Below are 23,346 nucleotides of genomic sequence, written 5' to 3' on the forward strand. Positions count from 1 at the left end.
TTCATCCCCACCCCCATTCACCTATTGTACTCAATGCTACTTTCTCCCCACCCCCACGCTCCTCTCATTTATCTCTCCACCCGGCAGGCACTCTGCCTCTATTCCTGATGAAGGGCTTTTGCCCAAAACGTCGATTCTCCTGCTCCTCTGATGCTGCCTGACCTGCTGTGCTTTTCCAGCACCACTCTAATCTAGAATCTGGTTTCCAGCATCTGCAGCCCTTGTTTTTACCCACTGTAGAGGGGTCAATGGCTAAACAGGGGGCACAGTTTTTTAGGGAGGAACATTTCCCAATGTAGAGGGGTCAATGGCTAAACGGGGGCATAATTCTTTAGGGAGAAATATTTCCCTTCCATAGAGGGGTCAATGGTTAAACAGGAGGCGTAGTTTTTTAGGGAAAAACATTTCCCTTCCATGGGGGGGAGGGGGGGCAATGGCTAAACGGGGCCACAGTTATTTTTTTAAGTGGGGAGCAAAGTCTTTTGACCGGATTTGAGGGAAAAAGAGGGTTGTGATATCTCGAACTCGCAATCAAAAAGGATCGTAGAGGCGGGAACCCTCAAGACATAAGAATTTTTTAGATGAACTCTTGAAACGCCATAGCATACAAGGGTTCAGGCTAAGTGCTGGGGAAAGGGGGGATTAGAAGATGTTCGATTAACTGCGCGGCGTACACGATGTGGGCGTGTTTCAGTGTTGTAAAATATGATTACTCACCACCCCCTTACCTTGGAAAATACTGAAATGGACATCTGTGAAGTAAGGAGGATATTGGTCAACATCTATAAAAGAAAACAGGTTGGCATTTGGAATATCATCATCAGAGTTATGTTAACGTTGTAATATTATTTGTATATATGAAATATTGAGCTTGATTTTGTATTGTTATTCTTAAGTAGGACCGTATACTGGCAACTAGCATATAATTTAAGGAAGGTCAAGATAGTTTGTTAGAAAATCAACAACTGTCGTTTGCTTTACCTGTACGGCCACATTATTATTATTACGCTGATCATATGTCAATCAACAAACATCCTCTATTGGTTCACTACATCATAGTCATAAATACCATCGTAGGAACATATGCATAGGGCATAATTCAAATTGCGATGGCGCAGTTGGCTACATTTCGGTAACCTAATTGATTATATTTATATAATTTGTGTGTAATGAAGTGACATTTAATTCCTTTCTTTCTGGGAACGTATTTAATGCTCTCCTCTAGGCATGTCTCCCTATGCCATTTATGTTCGCCGGATGAAAGGCTCGAGAACTGATTAGTCCACCGCTCGTGACACTATGTCAAGCTTTATGTAGGGTACTTAACCCTCCATAATGAGTTGTTTCCTTAAGGAAGTAGGGGAGAAATGAGATAATAATTGTGGATGGGGTTAATTTAGAAATGAGGAGAAAGTGAGGTCTGCAGATGCTGGAGATCAGAGCTGAAAATGTGTTGCTGGAAAAGCGCAGCAGGTCAGGCAGCATCCAGGGAACAGGAGAATCGACGTTTCGGGCATAAGCCCTTCTTCAGGCTTAATTTAGAAATGGTTAATTTAGATTGATGTCCAAAGATAGTCTGTAGAATTTACCATCAATCTTTTCCTCCGTGGTAAAATATTTAAGCATATCGATACTTGTCATGGGTTTATGATTTACTAACCTGCCAAACTCTGAAAAATGTAAACTTGAATGGGGTACCAGTGACTGGACATTTACAGAATTGCAGCCTTGTATGAATACTGCAAGGCGAAACCTTGATAGAAAGAGAACTCAGTTACTTGTTAAATTATATAAAGCTCGATGATTTCAAATGGGGGTAACTTTATATCTTAATATATAAACAAACATATACCAATCTAGATTAAATGCTTGAAATGTACAGCAAACCAGGTGAATAAGCTGAATTTTTGTTCTGGGTTGAGGACCCCGACTTCGGGTGACCTTCGATTTTATTTATTTAATTATCCACCACCCATACAAAAATAAATCAAGCCTTAAAATACTGACAACTTACACTTGTCCTTGAAGAACCATCTCCAACACTGACATATCAGTGGTCCTATCTACAGAGGTTAGCACTGCCATTGTAGACTGGAAAAGAGCGTGGGAGCCTCAAGATGATAGCATTTGTTTTCACAGAAGGCCATAGCTACAGACTGGCGTGGTTGTGGAAGGACAGTCAGTAAGCACAGCTGTGGCCCAAATGTTTATGCTGAAGGTGGGAGCTAGCGCAGCTGGAAGACTGCATCACCAAATAAAGAATACATTTTTTTATTAAGGAAAGGAAATAAGGATGAAAAGGCTGAACCAAAACCCGTGGAATCAGATACAGAGAAGGCGATGGCTAATGCAGCTTTGTGGGAATCGAGACTGAACACGGTTGAGAAGTCGCGAGTGGAGTACCGTGACACAGCACGGACACTTGCCAGGACCAATGAAACCTTAATGAACGATCGGTTTCAGGTAGAGAGAGATGCCATGGAAGTGATCACATACTTAAAGAAACAGGACTTGGAGAAAGAGACAATGGTAATAATCTTGTTTAATTATGTATTTTAAAATGTTGTTGTTTAACATGTATTTAATCTTCTCCCCATTGGAAAGATTTAAACGTGGAGGACTGAGAAAGATATACATGTGTTTCGAAGGCGACAACATGTTCAATGACTTTGGGCAGAAAGGGATTTTGAAGAGGGGGTATCATTTTCAGCGATATGGGAGTTATATGTTGGTTCTTTGAGAAGTGTCCCCATTGATATCGACTAATAGGTATGTTAATGAACCCACAACCAGGATGACGCCAAATGATCAGCACCCACAGAGTGCAAGCAGCAACATGCTAGATTAAAAATATGTACCGAAGTTGTTCCGTTAATGAAAATTAGCAGCTGTCTGTTAAGTAAATTTATTGAGATTTTCAAGCAAATTGAACATACATTACTTACCTTCTAATGTGGGAATGGTGATTTTATGCTAAGGAACAGAACACAAGAATAGGACAATAAAAGAAAAGAATTGTGAATGCTACAACCTCCTTCACTGGACTCAAATCTTTAACTCTGTTTTTTTCTCCAAAAATGCTGCAAGCATTCTGCCTGATGACAATAAATTTAATGGAGAGGGGAACAAACCCTGAAGAGCAAGAACCATTAACAATATCAAATAACATAGGAAATAAGGTGGTCAGGAGGGGAGTGGGAACATGGGTAGTGGGAGATCTCATGGACTAGGTGAAGTGTAGAGAAGGCACGAGGGAGATAGAAAAGAAAGAGAGATTGTTTTTTATATATATCAGTTATGAGAAAGGATAATGGACCATTGGCCTTTCTCAAGGGAACCAGAAGTTATGCTTGCTTTGTAGAGAGTCTTGGTCACATAGCGTCATAGAGATGTACAGCATGGAAACAGACCCTTTGGTCCAACCCGTCCATGCCAACCAGATATCCCAACCCAATCTATTCCCACCTGCCAGCACCCGGCCCATATCCCTCCAAACCCTTTCTATTCATATACCCATCCGAATGCCTCTTAAATGTTGTAATTATACCAGCCTCCACGACATCCTCTGGTCCCTGTAGCTCAGATCTTCCAACCCTGGCAACATCCTTGTAAATCTTTTATGAATCCTTTCAAGTTTCACAACATCTTTCCGATAGGAAGGAGACCAGAATTGCACACAATATTCCAACAATGGTCTAACCAATGTCCTGTACTCAATACTCTGACCAATAAAGGAAAGCATATCAAACACCTTCTTCACATGTGGAGAACTGCGTTCTGTGTGAACAGATTGACCTTGAAGAGGGGAGTCTATAGTTTCATCCGACCGGGGTTTAGAGGATTAAATTTTGGGGACATATTACATAACTGTGGCTTGTATTTCCTTGATGGCTAGGATTACTGCTGTTTACAATGTTAAAAGGATTTAATGTAATCAAAACAAAAAACTTTCTTTTGTGGCTGACAAATCAAAAACCATGAGACATAATCCTAAAATTAGGGGGAAAGAAATTCAGGAACAAATCAGGATACATCTTTTCACAAAAAGGCCAGGAGCATCCTGACAGTCTATCTCCTTCAATTTGCACATGGAGTTTTGAAAACTAAGAATGATAGATTATTGCAAGGTAAGGGTATCAAGGGATATGGGAAAAGATGGGTAAAAGAGGTTGAGATGTAGGTCGGTCATGATCAAATTGAATTGCAGAGTAGAGTCCAAGGACTGACTGGGCTAAACCTATTCCTGTATTCTCAGTATTAGTTTTTACTTTGATTAAGTCAAGTGCTTTTGGTACAGAATGGCTTAAGTGTTCATGAATTTACATGGCATATTCTGAGTCTTGGCATTTGAAAGGACGTGGAAAAAGTGAGGACTGCAGATGCTGGAGATCAGAGTCAAAAAGTGTGGTGCTGGAAAAGCACAGCCGGTCAGCCTTTTCCATTACCACACTATTTGAAAGTGCTTGCCTGCATGAAGGGGATTAAAATGTGTCACTGAAATTTTCCACTCTCAAAGAGTTGAATTTTGTCAATGTAATTGCAGATTTTGTATTTTTCAGATCACCAAACTGCAACAGCAATTAGTGGATCAAAAGCAACAAGCAGCTGAGGAAAACAAAACAATTGTAAGTGACTGAAGTTTTCCAGTTACAGTAGTATTTATGGCACTTGTCATCTTTGAAGGTTCAAGGGAAGCACTGGATTAAAGTATGTTGACTAGTAAAGCATTTTAGGAAGTATGTCAAGACCTGGGAGAGGGTCTTGACAATTTACTTGGATAAGAAATTTGAATAACATAGAGAAACTAGTGTAAGTGGTGTTTTGCTAAAAGAAGGTCGAGAACAAATTTGATAAGTTAAAAATCACACAGTGTGATTTTTAACTTTGTACACCCCAGTCCAACACCGGCATCTCCGAATCATGACAAATTTGATAAAGGTATTCAAAATTATGAGAATGGTTTTGATGGGGTAAATAAGGAGACACTGGACTGAAATGTGTGCCATACATCATAAGCAGCAAGTGATAGACAGAGCTAAGCAATTCCACAACCAACAGGTCAGAACTAAGCTCTGCAATCCTGCAACATTTTGTTGTGAATGGTAGTGGATAATTAAGCAACTCACTGAAGGAGGAGGCTACACAAACATTCCCAGCTGCAATGATGGGGAGCCCAGCTCATCAGTGCAAAAGGTAAGGCAGTAGCATTCTTCAGCCTCCAGAGGTTCCCAGCATCACCATCTTCAGCCAATGTGATTTACTTCTCGATATTAGGTAATGGTTGAAGCCACTGTGTAGGCTGTAGGCCCTGACAACATTATGGCAATAGTATTGAAGACGTGCACCAGAACTTGCCACTCCCCAAGCCAAGCTGTTCCAGTGCAGTTACTACACTGGCATCTGCTTGATATTGTGGAAAATTGCCCAGTTATGTCTTTGTACACAAAAGCAGGACCCAGCAATTATCACCCCGTCAATCTACTCTCGACCATCTGTAATGGAAGGTGTCATCAACAGATTGATCAAGCAGCACTTGCTAAGCAATAATCTGCTCACTGATGCTTAAAATCAATGAGGTAAAAACAATGACTGCAGATGCTGGAAACCAGATTCTGGATTAGTGGTGCTGGAAGAGTACAGCAGTTCAGGCAGCATCCAAGGAGCTTCGAAATCGACGTTTCGGGCAAAAGCCCTTCATCACTGATGCTTAGTTTGGGTTTCATCAGGGTTACTTAGCTCCTGATCTCATTACAGCCTTGGTTCTAACATGGATAAAGGAACTGGATTCCAAAGGTAAAGTGAGAGTAACTGCTATTGACATCAAGTCTGCATTTTCAGAGTGTGGCTCTCATAAAGCTGGAGTCAATAGCAATCACAGGGAAAACTTTCCACTGATTGGAGTAATACCTGGTACAAAGAAGATGGTTGTGATTATCAGAGGTCAGTCATCTCAGCTCCAGGACATCTTTGCTGGAGTTCGTCAGGGTAGGCTAAACCATCTTCAGCTGCTTCAATACTGTAATTCCCTCCATCCTAAGGTCATAACTAGGAATGTCTGCTCATGACTGCACAATATTAAGCACCATTCATGATTCCTCCAATACCGCAGCAGTCAAAGTGCAGCAAGATCTGGAGGTCAATTTGAGCTGAAAAGTGGCAAAAAAACATTTGCTCCACATAAGTATCAGACAATGACCATCTCCAATAAGAGAGAATTTAACATTTAACATTCAATGGAATTAATGAAGCCTCATTATCAACATTCTGGACCAGAAATTGAACTGAACCAGCCATATAAATACTGTGGCAACAAGAACAGGACAAAGGCTAGGAATCATGCAGTGAGTAACCATCTTCATGACTTCTGTTAGGCTGTCCACAATCCACAAGGCACAAGTGAGGAGTGAAATGGATGAGTGCTCTATCAACACTGAAGTTTGACACCATCAGGAAAAATCAGCCTGCTTGACTGGCATCGCATCCACAAATATTCACTCCCTCCACCAACAACACCCATCAACAGTGTGTATAATCAAGAAAGTCCATTGTAGAAATTCAACAAAGCTCCTTCAACAACCATTTCCAAACTCTCTACCGCTAGCATCTAGAATGACAAGGGCAGCAAATGCATGAAAACACCACCACCTGCAAGTCTCCCTCCAAGCCACACTCCATCCTGACTTGGAAATATATCACTATTCATTCACTGTCGCTGGTCAAAACCCTGGAACTCTCTTCCTAATAGCATTGTGGATCCACCTAAGCAAGTGGACTGCAACAAGAAGGCAGCTCATCACCACCTGCACAAAGGAAACTAAGGATTGGCAATAAGTGCCAGCCGAGCTAGTGACACCCACAGCTATGAATGAATAAACAAAAAAAGATTTAGCAATAATCAGTTCTACGTGGTGGCGGTGGAAATTGTTTTCATTGTTGAAATGTATGTCATGACCAGAAGGCATGAAGAGAAATCTGAAAGAAAACTATATTTTCTTCTTTAAATTCTGTTTGTGTTAAAAATACAAACAAGCTTGCTGAATTTATAAAATGGCCATACCTGATCATATACTTGCATTTCCAGGAGCTTTTGCACTCTTTGCATTGTGTAAACATTTCAGCTAAAGCTGACACAAAGTACTTGAAAACTTGCTTCCATCCAGCTCTGGGCAAAAGAAAACCTCAATGCTTTATATTAAAATAGGCACTATTGCTCTTACACTTATCTTGTCACCTCACAATGGATACTCACATGGGGGAAAGTAATGCTATAGTGTTAGCACAACAATCTTCCAAATAGCCCATTAAGATGGACTTTCACCATCTGAAATGTCTGTCCTTGTCACATGAAGGAAATTGCTTAAGTATGCAAATCTGGGAATCTAAACCAGTTGCTATCTTAACATTACAGGAGCACCAGCTCTAGATCTTACCAGTTAAGAGGCATGCTGTCCATCTCTTTTCTCTCTCAAAAGTACATCTCCAGAAAAAATCTTGGACTTTGTCTTCCAATCTGGACTAATTATCTGAGTATAAGAAATATTGCTGTGCCTTTTGACTGCATCCCAACTTCCAGGAAAATAATTGGTATAGGATTAACCAATTCATAGATTCTCAATTGGACATTGACTCACTGAACTCTAAGTCACATACATTAATACCAGCATTCTTGACTATTGGGGAAAAAAAATCATAAGTTGTAACTTGCCTTATAGGTCTGCGCATGTGTGCATGTATACATGTGTGTCTATGTGTGAGAGAGAGCGAAAGAGTGAGAATGAAGTAGCAAAGAATCAGCCCTACATTTTGAAAGCTTATTAATAAACCCTACCTTTTATTTAATTTTAAAAGATATTTCTATAGGTTTAATAAAAAGACAGGGTTTGGGAAATACTTTTAGCCTCAGTAAGAGTTAGGCTTAAAGAGGGAAAGGAGAAAAGGGTTTGAGGAGAAAAGCAATCCTAATTTAAATTCACCCCATTCTCTCTTTGCCCATGACATGTTGGATATAAAAGAAAGGACAGGAAGCAGTGCAAAATGGTTGCTCCTCAATCTAGAGGATGGTAGAGAGTTCACCCAAGGGTCAATACAAGAACCACTGCTTTTTAAATATATATCGATGATTTGGAATAGAGTAAAATTTCAATATTTCAATTTCAAGATTCTTGAGGGACTTACAGTAGGTATCGAGAGGTTGTTTCAGAGGACATTATCTCAGAATAAGGGGCTGCCCAGTTAGGGGAGAGAGAGAGAGAGAAATAAGGAATTTCTTCTCTCAGAGAGTAGTGAATCTTTGCAACTTTTTATTGTAGAGGGCCATTAAGGGTGACATAGCTAGATTTTTAATCAGTAAGGGAATTGAGGGTTATGCGGAAAAGGCAAGAAAGTGAAGTTGAGATTATCAGATGCATGATCTCATTGAATAGCTCGATGGTCTGAATAGCAAATTTATGCTCTTGCGTCTTATGCTCTTATCACCTGATCAAATCAAAAATAGATTCAAGGTTTTGGGCAAGGTGTGTAGAGAGGCACTCCAGGGAAGAATGGTTCTTACCTCGTAGACAGTTAATTGTAATGACCTGGAAATTTTTCTCTGAGCACAGTGAAAACAGAGATAATCCAGTGATTTCAGAAAGAAATTAGTTGGGCACTTGAGTGAATTAATTTTAAAAATAAGTGAGGCTGGATCATAGGTAACGGACTAACAAAGGGTGACAGGATCAAAACGTGTGGTGCTGGAAAAGCACAGCAGGTCGGGCAACATCCAAGGAGCAGGAGAGTCAACATTTTGGGCATAGGCCTTTCATTAGCAATGTTGACATAGATTTGATGGGCCAAATTACCTTCTTTGTGCTGTAATTTCTTCAGTACTTCATGTGGTATCCAAATGTTTCAGGGAAATACAATTGGATCCATAATTATTAGCAAATAACCTACATTTATAAGGAGTGCAATGCTCTATCCAAGTAGTCACTGTTAGCTGAACTTGCTCTCACACCTTCATCTTCCTATAGGTTGAAAGCTACACTCAACAGTTGGAACAAATGCAAGGCAAAATGTTACAAAAAACAAAAGAAATACAGCTGATCCAAGAGGAACTGAACAGGGTAAAGGAGTTTAGGAAGAAACAAATTCTTTTGGAAAATGAATTGGATGATGTGAGTCTATTCAGATTTCCTGTTTCTTTATGTACATCTTTAAGCAAATATATAGTTATATACAAAACTGTTACCACCTCTGTGTGGATATAATTTAAATTTATAATCAGTCTTAAAATAAATACGCTGAAAACACAATATTCCAGACAACTTGCTCATTTATGTCATCTTTGTATCAGCGCCAGTTTCATATTTGCCTTCCACTGTGCCACTCTTCTGCAAATAATGCCTATATGAACAGGTTACTTATCATTAACAGTTGTCATTGGAATGTAAAAAGTATTTCATTTATGTGAAGTGAGGAGTTTCAGTTTGAAAATAATTATATGAATCCAAGTATTTATTTTTTCTTTTTGTTCAATATTAATATCCCATTTACTGATAATTGTTCTATTCTGTCTTCCCATTCACTATATTTGTGGCTAAAATGATAAGCAAGGGATTTACTCATTGCACAACTACTACTCTCTTGCCAAAGCTAACAAATATTGTCGGTAACTCCCCTTCCTCCAAATTCCATCCATCCACCCTCAAAGACAGTTATTGTAGTGATAGGCCCTCTTATATAGAGTCATAGAGATGTACTTCGGTCTAACCCGTCCATGCCGACCAGATATTCCAACCCAATCTAGTCCCACCTGCCAACACCCTGCCCAAATCCCTCCAAACCCTTCCTATTCATATACCCATCCAAATGCCTCTTGAATGTTGCAATTGTACCAGCCTCCACCAGTTCCTCTGGCAGCTCATTCAGAGGTTGTTTTCACAACTTCCTTTTCTTATAAGGTGCTTAGATGTGTCATGTCACCCAACTTCATTGCCCGTTGCTCTCACTGCTCTTTTCAATTCAGATCCTGTTCCAGTGCAGAACCAAGATTTCTCTGGTTACTGTCACCAAAGGCATCCTTCTTCACTGAGACTGTATGCTTTTCCACCTCATTGTCCTTCATTTGTTTTAGGCATTCGAGCCGATTGAGCACTGCAATAAAAGCAGAATATTGCAGATGCTGGAAATCTGAAATAAAAGCAGAGAATGCAGGAGAAACCCAGTAGTTCTGCCAGCATTTGCGGGGAGAAAATCAGAATTTGCATTTCAAGTCCAAAGACTGTCCTTTGGTAGAGAGCCTTAGACTGAAACATTGATTCAGTTTTTTTTTGACAATGCACAATGGCATAACACAGGAATTGCAGCACTACGTATGCAGCAGAGCATTTTGTTATTCATTCCTGGGGCATGAGCATTTATGGCAGCGCCAGTATTTGTGTCCTTTGAGAAGCATAAATTGCCAACTGCAGACAAGAGCAGGTAAGATGAGGAAATTGAATGAGGTGGAAAAGTTTATTTGTTGTGGTTAAATAGTTAATAATTTGTAGCTTTTGCTAAATCTAAAGTTTATTTAGAAAATTAAAATTGTTTCTAAGTAATTGCACGTACCATTTACAATATTCCATTCATGTTGAACCCTATGCTGGTGTGTTTGCACAAAAGTTGATCGTTTTCAAGTGAAGACATCAAAATATACATGTATGCATATCCAAAAGGGTTTTCTCCTGTTGTCTAGTACATAACTGTAAGATGGTAGATTGTTGTTTCCCCGTAAGACTTTCTTTGCATTTTTCACAATCTTGGGTCGAAAGAGCTTTAAAGCTAATGCAATGACTTTGAGGAAAGGCCACTTTTGGAATGTAAGTTGACACAACTGTGAAAAGTGGCAGATGGAGTTTAATTCAGATAAATGCGAGGTGCTGCATTTTAGGAAAGCAAATCTTAGCAGGACTTATAAATTTAATGGTAAGGTCCTAGGGAGTGTTGCTGAACAAAGAGACCTTGGAGTGCAGGTTCACAGCTCCTTGAAAGTGGAGTCGCAGGTAGATAGGATAGTGAAGAAGGCGTTTGGTATGCTTTCCTTTATTGGTCAAAATATTGATTACAGGAGTTGGGAGGTCATGCTGCGGCTATACAGGACATTGGTTAGGCCACTGTTGGAATATTGCGTGCAATTCTGGTCCCTTCCCATCGGAAAGATGTTGTGAAACTTGAAAGGGTTCATAAAAGATTTACAAGGATGTTGCCAGGGTTGGAGGATATGATCTACAGGGAGAGGCTGAACAGGCTGCGGCTGTTTTCCCTTGAGCTTCGGAGGCGGAGGGGTGACCTTATAGAGGTTTACAAAATTATGAGGGGCATGGATAGGATAAATAGACAAAGTCTTTTCCCTGGGGTGGGGGAGTCCAGAACTAGAGGGCATAGGTTTAAGGTGAGAGGGGAAAGATATAAAAGAGACCTAAGGGGCAACTTTTCATGCAGAGGGTGGTATGTGTATGGAATGAGCTGCCAGAGGATGTGGTGGAGGCTGGTACAATTGCAACATTTAAGAAGCATTTGGATGGGTATATGAATAGGAAGGGTTTGGAGGGATATGGGCCGGGTGCTGGCAGGTGGGAATAGATTGGGTTGGGATATCTGGTCGGCATGGACGGGTTGGACCGAAGGGTCTGTTTCCATTCTGTACATCTCTATGACTCTATGGTGATCAACATTAGTGGTATTGATTAAGAACACTAAGTAGAACCTCCCTGCTTTTCTTCAAGATGTGTCATCGAATCATTTACATGTACCTGAGTGGGCAGATGGAACTTCAATTTAACATCACATCCTAAATGTGCTATCACTTGGAAAAGATGCTGGGTACCACTGCAAATTTTAGGAGTTAAAGGGGAAATGCAGAACAAATAAAAGTTTCCTCCATTTTTTTCTTTTCTTCTCTCAGATAAAGGACACAATGAACGCAACAAACAAACAACACAAAGAAACACTAAGACAACTGGAAAACAAGTTTTTTGAAGAAAAGGTATGTAAACTGGAAACAGGAGCCCACCCTGAAACCAATTCAGTCTCACATATACTTTAATGGGATTTAATTAAGTGTTTTACAGTAAGTCCGTGGTTGATCATGAAGATGATTTTCCTTCCTTTTCTTCTACTGTGTGCTAGCATGGTGACTTCTGGGCCTAAAAGGAAGACCAGAGCCTTCCAGGTAGGATGGAAGGCTAGGAGGGATGGGTTGTTTGAGGGCAGGGGCAGATTACAGTGAGTTGGTCACCTGGAATCTTTTAATGAATAACTCAGAAATAACATTTGTAGAAGTCTTGGGTGTAAAAGCTAACAGTGGATACTGCAAGAAGAACATGAAAAGAAGTAAATAAAATGTTTCAATATTAAATAGAAAGATAATACTTCAGCAACTTATCAATTCCTTTGAGTTTTAAGCAAAGACTACGATTTGGTGGGACCTTGTAGTATTAGAGAACTGAAATAACCCATGTACTACTGAAATTGTTTCATCACTGAAGATTTACAACAAATGCTGGATAATGGAGAAAAAAAATCACAAAATGTAGGCCTGCCAGCAAATCTGTTGGCACCTGAAGGAGCTGAGATCCTGAGGTCCTTGTAACTGAACACTCAAACAAAGGCTTTTGACCTGAAATGTGATATCTTTTCTCTTTTGAAATGCTGACAACTAATTGTGTTTTTCTTGCATGACTGGTTTTGATACCTAGGATACTGGCTGTAGCTCAACTGACTCATCCAAAACTGACCTTAAAGAAAAAGTATCATATAGCTATGGAATTGGTCATATACTGAAATGATCATACTGTTACAGCACAAAAGTAGATCCATTCAATTTTCTTCAATTGAGCTACATAGTCTAATTCTACGTTCTTCACAATTGTCCTCTTTTGATGCTACTTTCTAATTACCTTTTGTAAAGAAGTAATGCACGCTGTCGCAAAATGACACAGAATTCTCCCTTTTAAGAAAATCAACAGAAACGGAAATGAGAGTTATTACTTTATTATTGTTATAAAGCAACCAATGATAATTATTAAGGTGAAGTGAAGTGTTCTGTGTTTATGTCACTATTATGTACTTTCAGATGCGTTTGGAAAGGGAGGCAGAACAGAGACTAATTCAGCTGACTGAACAGGCTCACACTGAAGCTATTATGTAAGTTTCTGATTATACTCCCAGATCTTGATATATTTTCTGCATGAATAAAATGTCATTTAACAAGCAATAAATAGTTATCATGGAATTTTTCTAAGCAATCTGTAGAAGTGACTAAATAGCTTAATTAGCCCATGATATCATTTGAGTAGCATACAAAATTGGCAGAGTATCAGGAAACAATTGTGTTCAATTGATGTATTTTGGGCTGGAGAAAAGTTTTTAGTGGAGTTTATCAGGAGTTGGTATTGAGATCTTTGAATTTCTTGACCTATTTTAATAATCTGGATCTTGGTGTGCATTGGACAACTTGAAAGTTAGTGGATGATAGGGAACTCAGAAGCAGTGTAAACTGTGAAGAGGACTGTATATGAAATAGGTGCCAGAGGAAGTGGTAGAGACAGGTACAATTACAATATTTCAAAGAGATTTGGACAGATATGTGGATAAGAAAGATTTAGAGGGACATGGGCCAAATGCAGGCACATAGGACGAGTTTAGTTTAGGAAACCTGGTCGGCATGGGCAAGTTGGAGAAGGGCTTGTTTTTATGCTGTCTGTCTATGACTCTGTGACAATGTATAACTATAAAAAAAAGACAATTTGGTACAATGAGCATATAGGTGGCAGATGTTGATCAGTGCAGAGAAGTGTGAGGTGATGCATTTTGGTTGAAAGAATGTGGACAAACGATAGAAAATAGACTGTACGATACCCAGCAGGAGCAGAGACACATATATGCACAGATAACTAAGGGTGGCAGGATATGTGAAGAGAGCAGTTAACAATGCATACACTATCCTTAGTCTTTATTAATAAGGACAAGGAGGTTATTCTGAACTTGTACAGGACACTTTTTAGCCCTCAACTGAGGAGTATTGTGTCCAATTTTGAATGCTACACAATTTTGGAAAGATGTGAACACATTGAGAGACAACAGAGCAATTTACAAATTGGTACCAGTGATGAAAATCTTCAATTTTGATGATTGATTGGAGAAATTGAGCTGTTGTTCGTGGAAGAAGAAGACTGCAAGGAGATCTGATAGAAGTTATCAAAATCATGACAGATCCTGATAGAGTAAATAGGGAGAAACTGTTCCTGCTTGTAAATGGCTCATGAACAAGAGGGCACAGGTTTAAAATTATTTGCAAATTTAGCAGATGTAATTCAAGAAAGAAACTTTTTCACACATCAAAACAGCCAAGTTTCTGGTATTGAGATTGGCTCTAATGCAATGAGGGGTACGTCAGGTTCCAAGAGATTGATTGTGTTGTGGGCTCTCTAGTCCGAGGCACAGACGGACACTTCTGTGGCCAGTAGCAAAATATCAGAATGGTGTGTTGCCTCCCTGGTGCCAGGATGTCTCAGAGAGGGTACAGAATGTTCTCGCGCGAGAGAGAGAGAGGGTCCAGCAGAAGGTCATTATAAACATTGGAACCAATGACCTAGGAAGGGAAAAGGATGAGATTGTGAAGGGAGAATATAGAGAGTTAGGCAGGAATTTAAAAAGGAGGCCCTTGAGAGTAGTCATATCTGGATTACTCCCAGTGCTACGAGCTAGTGAGAGTAGGAAAGGAGGATAGAGCAGATGAATGCATGGCTGAGGAGCTGGTGTATGGGAGAAGTATTCACATTTTTGAATCATTGGAATCTCTTCTAAGGTAGAAGTGACCTGTACAAGATGGGCGGATTGCACCTGAATTGGCAGGGAGATTTGCTAGAACTGTTCAGGAGGATTTAAACTAGTAAGGTAGGGGGATGGGGATCCCAGGGAGATAGTAAGGAAAGAGATCAATTTGAGACTGGTACAGTTGAGAAAAGAAGTGAGTCAAACAGTCAGGGCAGACAGGGACAAAGCAGAGACAAGGTAGGACAGATAAATCAGACTGCATTTATTTCAATGCAATAGGCCTAACAAGGAAGGCAGATGACTCAGGGCATGGTTAGGAACATGGGACTGAGATATCATAGCAATTACAGAAACGTGCCTCATGAATGGACAAGACTGGCAGCTTAATGTTTCAGGATACAAATGCTACAGGAAGGACAGAAAGGGAGGCAAGAGAGTAGGATAAGTGGTGTTTTTGATAAGGGATGGCGTTACAGCTGTACTGAGGGAGAATATTCCAGGAAATACATCCAGGGAAGTTAGTTGGATGGAACTGAGAAGTAAGAAAGGGATGATCACCTTATTGGGATTTTATTATAAACCCACTAATAGTCAGAGGGAAATTGAGAAACACATTTGTAAGGAGATCTCAGTTATCTGTAAGAGTAATAGGGTGATTATGGTAGGGGAATTTAACTTTCCAAACATAGACTGGAACGGTCATAGTGTTAAAGGTTTAGATGGAGAGGAATTTGTTAAGTGTGTACAAGAACATTTTCTGATTCGGTATGTGGATGTACTTACTAGAGAAGATGCAAAACTTGAGGAGAAAGTGAGGTCTGCAGATGCTGGAGATCAGAGCTGAAAATGTGTTGCTGGAAATCTCCGTGTACAGTGCATCATCCGTCGTCATTTCCGCCACCTCCAAACGGACCCCCCACCAAGGATATATTTCCCTCCCCTCCCCTATCAGCATTCCGTAAAGACCACTCCCTCCGTGACTCCCTCGTCAGATCCACACCCCCCACCAACCCAACCTCCACCCGCGGCACCTTCCCCTGCAACCGCAGGAGGTGCAAGACTTGCGCCACCTTCCCCTGCAACCGCAGGAGGTGCAAGACTTGCGCCACCTTCCCCTGCAACCGCAGGAGGTGCAAGACTTGCGCCACCTTCCCCTGCAACCGCAGGAGGTGCAAGACTTGCGCCACCTTCCCCTGCAACCGCAGGAGGTGCAAGACTTGCGCCACCTTCCCCTGCAACCGCAGGAGGTGCAAGACTTGCGCCACCTTCCCCTGCGACCTCTCCGCCCCCACCCCAGTCTGACCTATCACCCTCACCTTGACCTCTTTCCACCTATCGCTTTTCCGACACCCCTCCCCCAAGTCCCTCCTCCCTACCTTTTATCTTAGCCTGCTGGACAAACTTTCCTCATTCCTGAAGAAGGGCTTATGCCCGAAACGTCGATTCTCCTGTTCCCTGGATGCTGCCTGACCTGCTGCGCTTTTCCAGCAACACCAGATGCAAAACTTGACGTACTTTTGGAAAATAAGGTAAGGCAGGTGACTGAGGTGTCAGTGAGGGAGGACTTTGGGGCCAGTGACCATAATTCTATTAGTTTTAAAATAGTGATGGAAAAGGTAGACCAGATCTAAAAGTTGAAATTCTAAATTGGAGGAAGGCTTATTTTGACAGTATTAAGCAAGAACTTTCAAAAGTTGATTGGAGAAGATGTTTGCAGGTAAAGGGATGGCTGAAAAATGGGAAGCCTTTAAAACTGAGATAACGTGAGTCTAGAGACAGTATATTCCTGTTAGGGTGAAAGGAAAGGCTGGTAGGTGTAGGGAATGCTGGATGACGAGAGAAATTGAGAGTTTGGTTAAGAAAAGGAAGGAAGCACATGTCAGGTATAGACAGGATAGACCAAGTGAATCCTTAGTAGAGTATAAAAGCAGTAGCAGTATACTTAAGAGGGAAATCAGGAGGGCAAAAAGGGGACATGAGATAGCTTTGGTAAATCGGGTAAAGAATTCAAAGGGTTTTTACAAATACATTAAGGACAAAAGGGTATCTAGGGAGAGGATAAAGCCCTCAAAGATCAGCAAGGCGGTCTTTGTGTGGAGCCGCAGGAGATAGAGGAGATACTAAATGAGTATTTTGCATCAGTGTTTACAATGTAGAAGGACATGGAAGGTATAGAATGTCACCATCTATTTCTCTACATCTTGAAAAATGTCCATATTACAGAGGAGGAAGTGATGTATGGCTTTAAATGCATAAAAATGGATAAATCCCTAGGGCCTGATCAGGCGTATCCTAGAAGATTAGATTAGACTAGATAACCTACAGTATGGAAATAGGCCCTTCGCCCCAACAAGTTCATACCGAGTGTCCAAAGAGCAGCCCACCCAGACCCATTCCCCCACCTTATATTTACCCCTGATTAATGCACCTAACACTATAGGCAATTTAGCTTGGCCAATTCACCTGGCCTGCACATTTTGGATTGTGGGAGGAAACTGGAGCACCCAGAGGAAACCCACAGAGAATATACAAATGCCACACAGACAGTTGCCCAGGCAAGAATTGAACCTGGGTCCCTGTGAGGCAGAAGTGCTAACCACTGAGCCATCATGCCGCCCATTGGGAAGCTCTTGGGAAGCTAGGGAAGTGATTGCTGGGCCCCTTACTGAGATATGTATATCATCGATAGTCACAGGTGAGGTGCCGGAAGACTGAAGGTTGGCTAATGTGGTGCCACTATTTAAGAAAAGTGGTAAGGACAAGCCGGGGAACTATAGACCAGTGAGCCTGGCGTCAGTAATGGGCAAGTTGTTGGAGGGAATCCTGAAGGACAGGATATAAATGTATTTGGAAAGCCAAGGTCTGATTAGGGATAGTTAACATGGCTTTGTGCATGGGAAATCATGTCTCACAAATTTGATTGATTTTTCTGAAGAAGTAACAAAGAGGATTGATGAGGGCAGAGCGGGAGATGTGATCTATATGGACTTCAATAAGGTGTTCAACAAGGTTCCCAATGGGAGACTGGTTAGCAAGGTTAGATCACATGGAATACAGGGATAACTAGCCATTTGGATACAGAACTGGCTTGAAGGTAGAAGACAGAGGGTGGTGGTAGAGAGTTGTTTTGCAGACTGGAGGCCTGTGACCAGCGGAGTGCCACAAGGATCGGTGCTGGGTCCACTACGTTTTGTCATTTACATAAATGATTTGATGTGAGCACAAGAAGTAGAGTTAATAAGTTTGCAGATGGCACCAATATTGGAGGTGTAGTGGACAGTGAAGATGGTTACTAAGATTACTAAGGGATCTTGATCAGATGGGCCAATGGCTTGAGAAGTGGCCGATGGAGTTTAAGTTAGATAAATGCGAGTTGCTGTATTTTGGGAAAGCAAATCTTAGCAAGACTTAATGGTAAGGTCCTTGGGGGTGTTGCTGAACAAACAGACTTGGAGTGCAGGTTCATATCTCCTTGAAAGTCGAGTCGCAGATAAATAGGATAGTGAAGAAGGCATTTGGTATGCTTTCCTTTATTGGTCAGATTATTGAGTACAGGAGTTGGGAGGTCATGTTGCGGCTGTACAGGAATTGGTTAGGCCACTTTTTGAATATTGCGTAGGATGTTGTGAAACTTGAAAGGGTTCAGAAAAGATTTACAAGGATTTCGCCAGGTTTGGAGGATTTGAGCTACAGGGAGAGGTTGAATAGGCTGGGGCTATTTTCCCTGTAGCGTCAGAGGCTGAAGTGTGATCTTAAAGAGGTTTATAAAATCATGAGGGGCATGGATAGGATAAATAGACAAAGTATTTTCCCTGGGGTAGGGGAGTCCAGAATTAGAGGGCATAGATCTAGGGTGAGAGGGGAAAAATATAAAAGAGACCTAGGGGTAACTTTTTCACGCAGTAGGTACTTGTATGGAATGAGCTTCCAGAGAAAGTGGTGGAGGCTAGTACAATTGCAACATTTAAAAGGCATCTATATGGGTGTATGAATGGGAAGGGTTTGGAGGGATATGGGCTGGGTGCTGGCAAGTGGGACTGGATTAGATTGAGATATCTGGTCGGCATGGACAAGTTGGATGGAAGGGTCTGTTTCCGTGCTGTACATCTCTATGACTGCATGACTCTATGTGCTTTGAGTCTGGTATGCATTGTCTGGAAGTTGTGGAAGTAGAGGCAATAGAAGCATTCAATAAGTCACTGGATGAACATTGAATAGAAACAATATGCAAGGGTTAGGGGCAAAGGTAGGGAAATAGCACAAATTCATAATCTTCCACCACACTAGGGTAGTGTGCTGGAAGTCAAACCCCCTGATCCCAGAATTGTCATAAAAGCTTCATGTTCTTCAGTTTACCTGTTGTTATTATCTGTTTAGACTCAGGTTAACAGAAAGTTTATTCTGGGTTTGAATAACTTACTGGAGGGAAATACAATATGTCCCCTTCTGGAAGTCTGAAGGCTTCTGCTAGTATTGTTCAGACCCATAAGCTACCCAGGAGTCAATCACATTTGGCAGGCTGATGGTTGTCATCTATAATTGCTCACAATGCCGCAAACTAACCTGCTACTTGTTGCCCAGCCGAATCTCACTTTATGCCCTACCCCTCATCTCATGACAGCCCATCTTCAAACATTTGCACCGCTTAAACAAAGCAGTAGTGTCAACAGCAAATACAATGAGTTTTGCTGACGTGTCCTTAAAAAGTGCAGAAGTTCCTTCTATAGCCCTTATTTTTAAATAGCCTGTTTTCCATTTCAGTCAAAAATACGGATAATAAAAAGATAGTCTTTACACTGTGAGCCAAATGGCCTCTCTCTGTGCAGTAATAATTCTGTGATTTTGTGATATGCATGGGAGAACAGGAGAGCTCTGAACTGAGTAAGAAAATAATAAAGAGGACAGTGGCATCACAGAAGGTGCTTTACTTATCCTTATTTCTGTTACAGAGACAGACATGCAGTTTTATAATCCTTTCACCACTTGAGGGCATCCTAAGGCATTTTACATACAGTCAGGTACTTTTGAATCACAGTCACCATTGCAGCTAGTATCCACCCAACAAAACCCCACAAACAACAATGAGGTATTGAAAACTTTTTGAAACAGAGACCGTAGTTTTTAAATGATCATTTGTTAAAAAGAAATGTAATGTATGGGCAACAAGCAGAGCATGATTAAATGAATTGTGTAGAAGGTCATCAATACAAACTTGATGGCCCCATTGCCTATGACCAACAATGGAGAGTATGGTGCTGGAAAAGCACAGCAGGTCAGGCAGCATCTGAGCTTTGTCAGGAATATGACCAGCAGTGCTAATTCTGTAGTTATTCAAATACTGTTCCTATCATCCCACAGGAATCTTAATGAAAGAACTCGTTGTGTATTCAAAGAAAACATAAGGCTACATGAGATGGTGAAGATCTATAAGAAAGATGAAGAATATATGAAGAAGTCTCACAAGACTCTCGAAGAAAAAAGCACACAGCTGGAGAGTGAAAAGGTGTTGTATTCATTGAAGACTGAGCAAAGTGTATGCTTTTTATAAAACTCAATTCTGTAAACAGAACTGTGGAAACCTCAAATTCAGAAGGGTCATAGCTGTAAGGTTTGAGATCTAGACTTATTTTAGGGGATAAAGTTTTGTGCAATGTTCCTTTGTGTTATATTCTTGAAATTCAGAAGAGTATGAGGGGACTTAAAGGATACATACAAGATTCTCAGTGGTTTTGACAGTGTGTGTGTCTGTTTCCCCTTGTGAGAGAATCTAGAAAAGGAGATATCCTTTCAAAACAAAGGGTCTTCCATTTAAGAAAGGAATGAGTATTTTATTCCCATAGAGGGTTGCAAATCTTTGGAACTGTTCTTCAAAAAATGGTAGAAGCAGAATCTTTGAGTATTTTTAAGGCAGAAATCGGTAGATCGAATATATATAAAAAAAAATTGCCCTCTTGTTCATGTTCATATGATCCCTGAATTTAATTTGACAATTTCTCATTTAAAACATCAATTTTTTTTAAACTGTGGTAATCATAATGGACAATTATTCATTTCACTTATTACTATGAATGAAAATAGCTATTTCTTATTCACTTAAAATGATAACCTGGGTATGCTTAAGAATTTCAAGTACCCTGAATTTGTTTTGAATGAACAAAATTTTTATTTGTGAAAAAAAATGTTTGGTGTGTCTCAATGAAGTCACCCTGAACTGAGTTTTTCCCAGACTGTAGAGCTTAAAAATTCTTTAATCTTGCCTGACAACCTATTTCCTTTACTCTTGCATCTTCTCTCGTGCTTACATGTTTTTACATCTTTTATTATAAGTGTCCCATTCAATTCTTGTTCCAGGAAACTAATGAGCTATTAGTGAAAGAAAAAGTGTCACAGTCGAGGCAGCAGAGAAAAAAGATCAGCGAGCTTCAAAGGAAAGTGGAGAACCTGGAAAAAGCACTGGGACTCATGGCATCTGAGTTCGAGGCAGAAAAGCAAGCAATCAAACGAGAAACTGAACTTAGACTAGCAACTGGTAAGGTAGAGATTGCCAGGCTGCAGGCAGTGATTAAATTGAAAGATAAAGAGATGAATCGAGTAAAGAAGCTTGCCAAAAACATCCTGGATCAGCGCACTGAAGTGGAATTGTTTTTCCTGCAAGCCTTGGATGAAGTGAGGCTGCAGATCTTCCACAGTCGGGCTCACTACAAGCGGGCAGCCCAAGTTGCATACCAGAAATTAATGCTGAAGGCAAGTACTGGCAAGGAGGAATATCCCAAAATCAGGACCTTTAACAAAAGTGAGCATAGCACAAACTGTGTGTACCAAGATATGGAAGAAGCTGATAAGTGGTATGTCAATATTGTTAGATTTTTAAAATTTTATATAATGCCTTTATATACATTGGTAAAGCTGTTGTGAAAATGCATATGCATATGATTAGCTTAGATTAGATTAGAGTGTGGAAACAGGCCCTTCGGCCCAACAATCCACACCAACCCGCCGAAGCGCAACCCACCCATATAGGTTGTTAAAATCTTTTTGGTGGAGATGGTGACATAATGATAATGTCACTGCATCAGTAATCAAGAGATCCAAGTTAATTCTCTGGGAACATGCATTCACATACCACCATCCCTACATGTGTCTCCCAACTGAAAGCAAGTGATGTGACTGATGCTTAAATTCTCTCTGAAATAGCCTACCAAGGCATTCTGTTCATGGGCAGTTAGGTTGGGCTACAAATGCTGGTCTTGCCCATGAAACCCGTATCCCATATATGAATAAAGATTAGATTAGATTCCCTACAGTGTGGAAACAGGCCCTTCGGCCCAACAAGTCCACACCGACCCTCCGAAGAGTAACCCATCCACACCAAATTTCCCTCTGACTAATGCACTTAACACAATGGGCAATTTAGCATGGCCAATCCACCTGACACAGTGTGGAAACAGGCCCTTCGGCCCAACAAGTCCACACCGACCCTCCGAAGAGTAACCCATCCACACCAAATTTCCCTCTGACTAATGCCAATCCACCTGACCTGCACATCTTTGGACTGTGGGAGGAAACCGGAGCACCTAAAGGAAACCCACGCAGACACGGGGAGAGTGTGCAAACTCCACACAGACAGCCGCCCAAGGCTAGAATCGAACCCAGGTCCCTGGCACTGTGAGGCTGCAGTGCTAACCACTGAGCAACTGAGCCACCATGTTTAGAGAAGTAAAACTTGGAACAAATGCATAATTGTAGGTCTTTAATGTGTTTTAAGGATTAGGGGAATTCAGGGAATTGAGATGCAACAAATTTATAGAACTTGCTAATCGATTTATTTTGGAATGGTATTTAAGTTACTGTTGTTTGCTTCTCTTGCCCACAATCTCTCCATTAATTTTATTCTTAAATAAATCCAATTGGTGTTTTCTAGCACTCATGTTGGAAAAGTAAATATCTCTGACTTAACTTGGGAGCAGAAAGAAAAGGTCCTGCGCCTACTGTTTGCAAAGATGAATGGATTCCAAACAAATAGGTATGTTGCATTGAAAGGTGATACCTTAATTGTGAATTTCAGAACATCAGATTGAATTACAATGCTCAGAAATGGTGACCGATATAGTGAATGCCATACAATATTCAAATGATGCCAGGCCTCACTTTGCATCTATTTATTACTTTTATTATTTTGCAGTTTTCACTTGGATAATTTATTTGTTAATGAAATATCTGATACAACACACTCCTAAAAGCCGTGTCTTCAAATTATCTGATAATTCTATGTTTTGGCACTAAATTCCCAATTTACTTTATTATTCATGCTGTTTGCTTCACCTGGATGAGCACTGAAAATGTGTTAACATAGAAATCATAGAATCTCTACAGTGTGTCCATTTGCCCAACAAGCCCACACCGCCTCTTCAAAGAGCATACCACCATGCTACCCTATCCCTGTAACCCTGCATTTCTCATGGCCAATTTGTCAAGTATGATTTCCCTTGTGAAGCTTGATCAAATCATGTATTTATAAATACTCTTATTTATAATAGACTCTAACAT

At 40.6% G+C, this 23,346-nt stretch overlaps 1 protein-coding gene across 3 annotated transcripts in view; it reads left to right on the forward strand.

Moving 5' to 3' along the window:
• The window catches only part of LOC122553951 (basal body-orientation factor 1-like), a 28,964-nt gene that overhangs the window by 1,377 nt on the left and 4,241 nt on the right, over positions 1–23,346 (forward strand). Inside the window, exons 1-9 of one of the 3 annotated variants that reach the window (XM_043698457.1) lie at positions 537–798; positions 2,280–2,529; positions 4,560–4,625; positions 9,012–9,155; positions 11,927–12,007; positions 13,097–13,167; positions 20,158–20,302; positions 21,151–21,644; positions 22,721–22,822. In XM_043698457.1, coding sequence (XP_043554392.1) covers positions 2,341–2,529; positions 4,560–4,625; positions 9,012–9,155; positions 11,927–12,007; positions 13,097–13,167; positions 20,158–20,302; positions 21,151–21,644; positions 22,721–22,822 — 1,292 coding nt within the window. In that variant the 5' untranslated portion in view covers positions 537–798; positions 2,280–2,340. Of the gene's footprint in view, positions 1–536; positions 799–1,094; positions 1,133–2,279; positions 2,530–4,559; positions 4,626–9,011; positions 9,156–11,926; positions 12,008–13,096; positions 13,168–20,157; positions 20,303–21,150; positions 21,645–22,720; positions 22,823–23,346 lie in introns of those variants that run through there. The other 2 variants (XM_043698456.1, XM_043698455.1) reach the window with 2 other exon arrangements.

The sequence above is a fragment of the Chiloscyllium plagiosum genome, chromosome 10 (genome assembly GCF_004010195.1).
Source record: "Chiloscyllium plagiosum isolate BGI_BamShark_2017 chromosome 10, ASM401019v2, whole genome shotgun sequence".
NCBI classification, from domain to species: Eukaryota; Metazoa; Chordata; class Chondrichthyes; order Orectolobiformes; family Hemiscylliidae; genus Chiloscyllium; species Chiloscyllium plagiosum.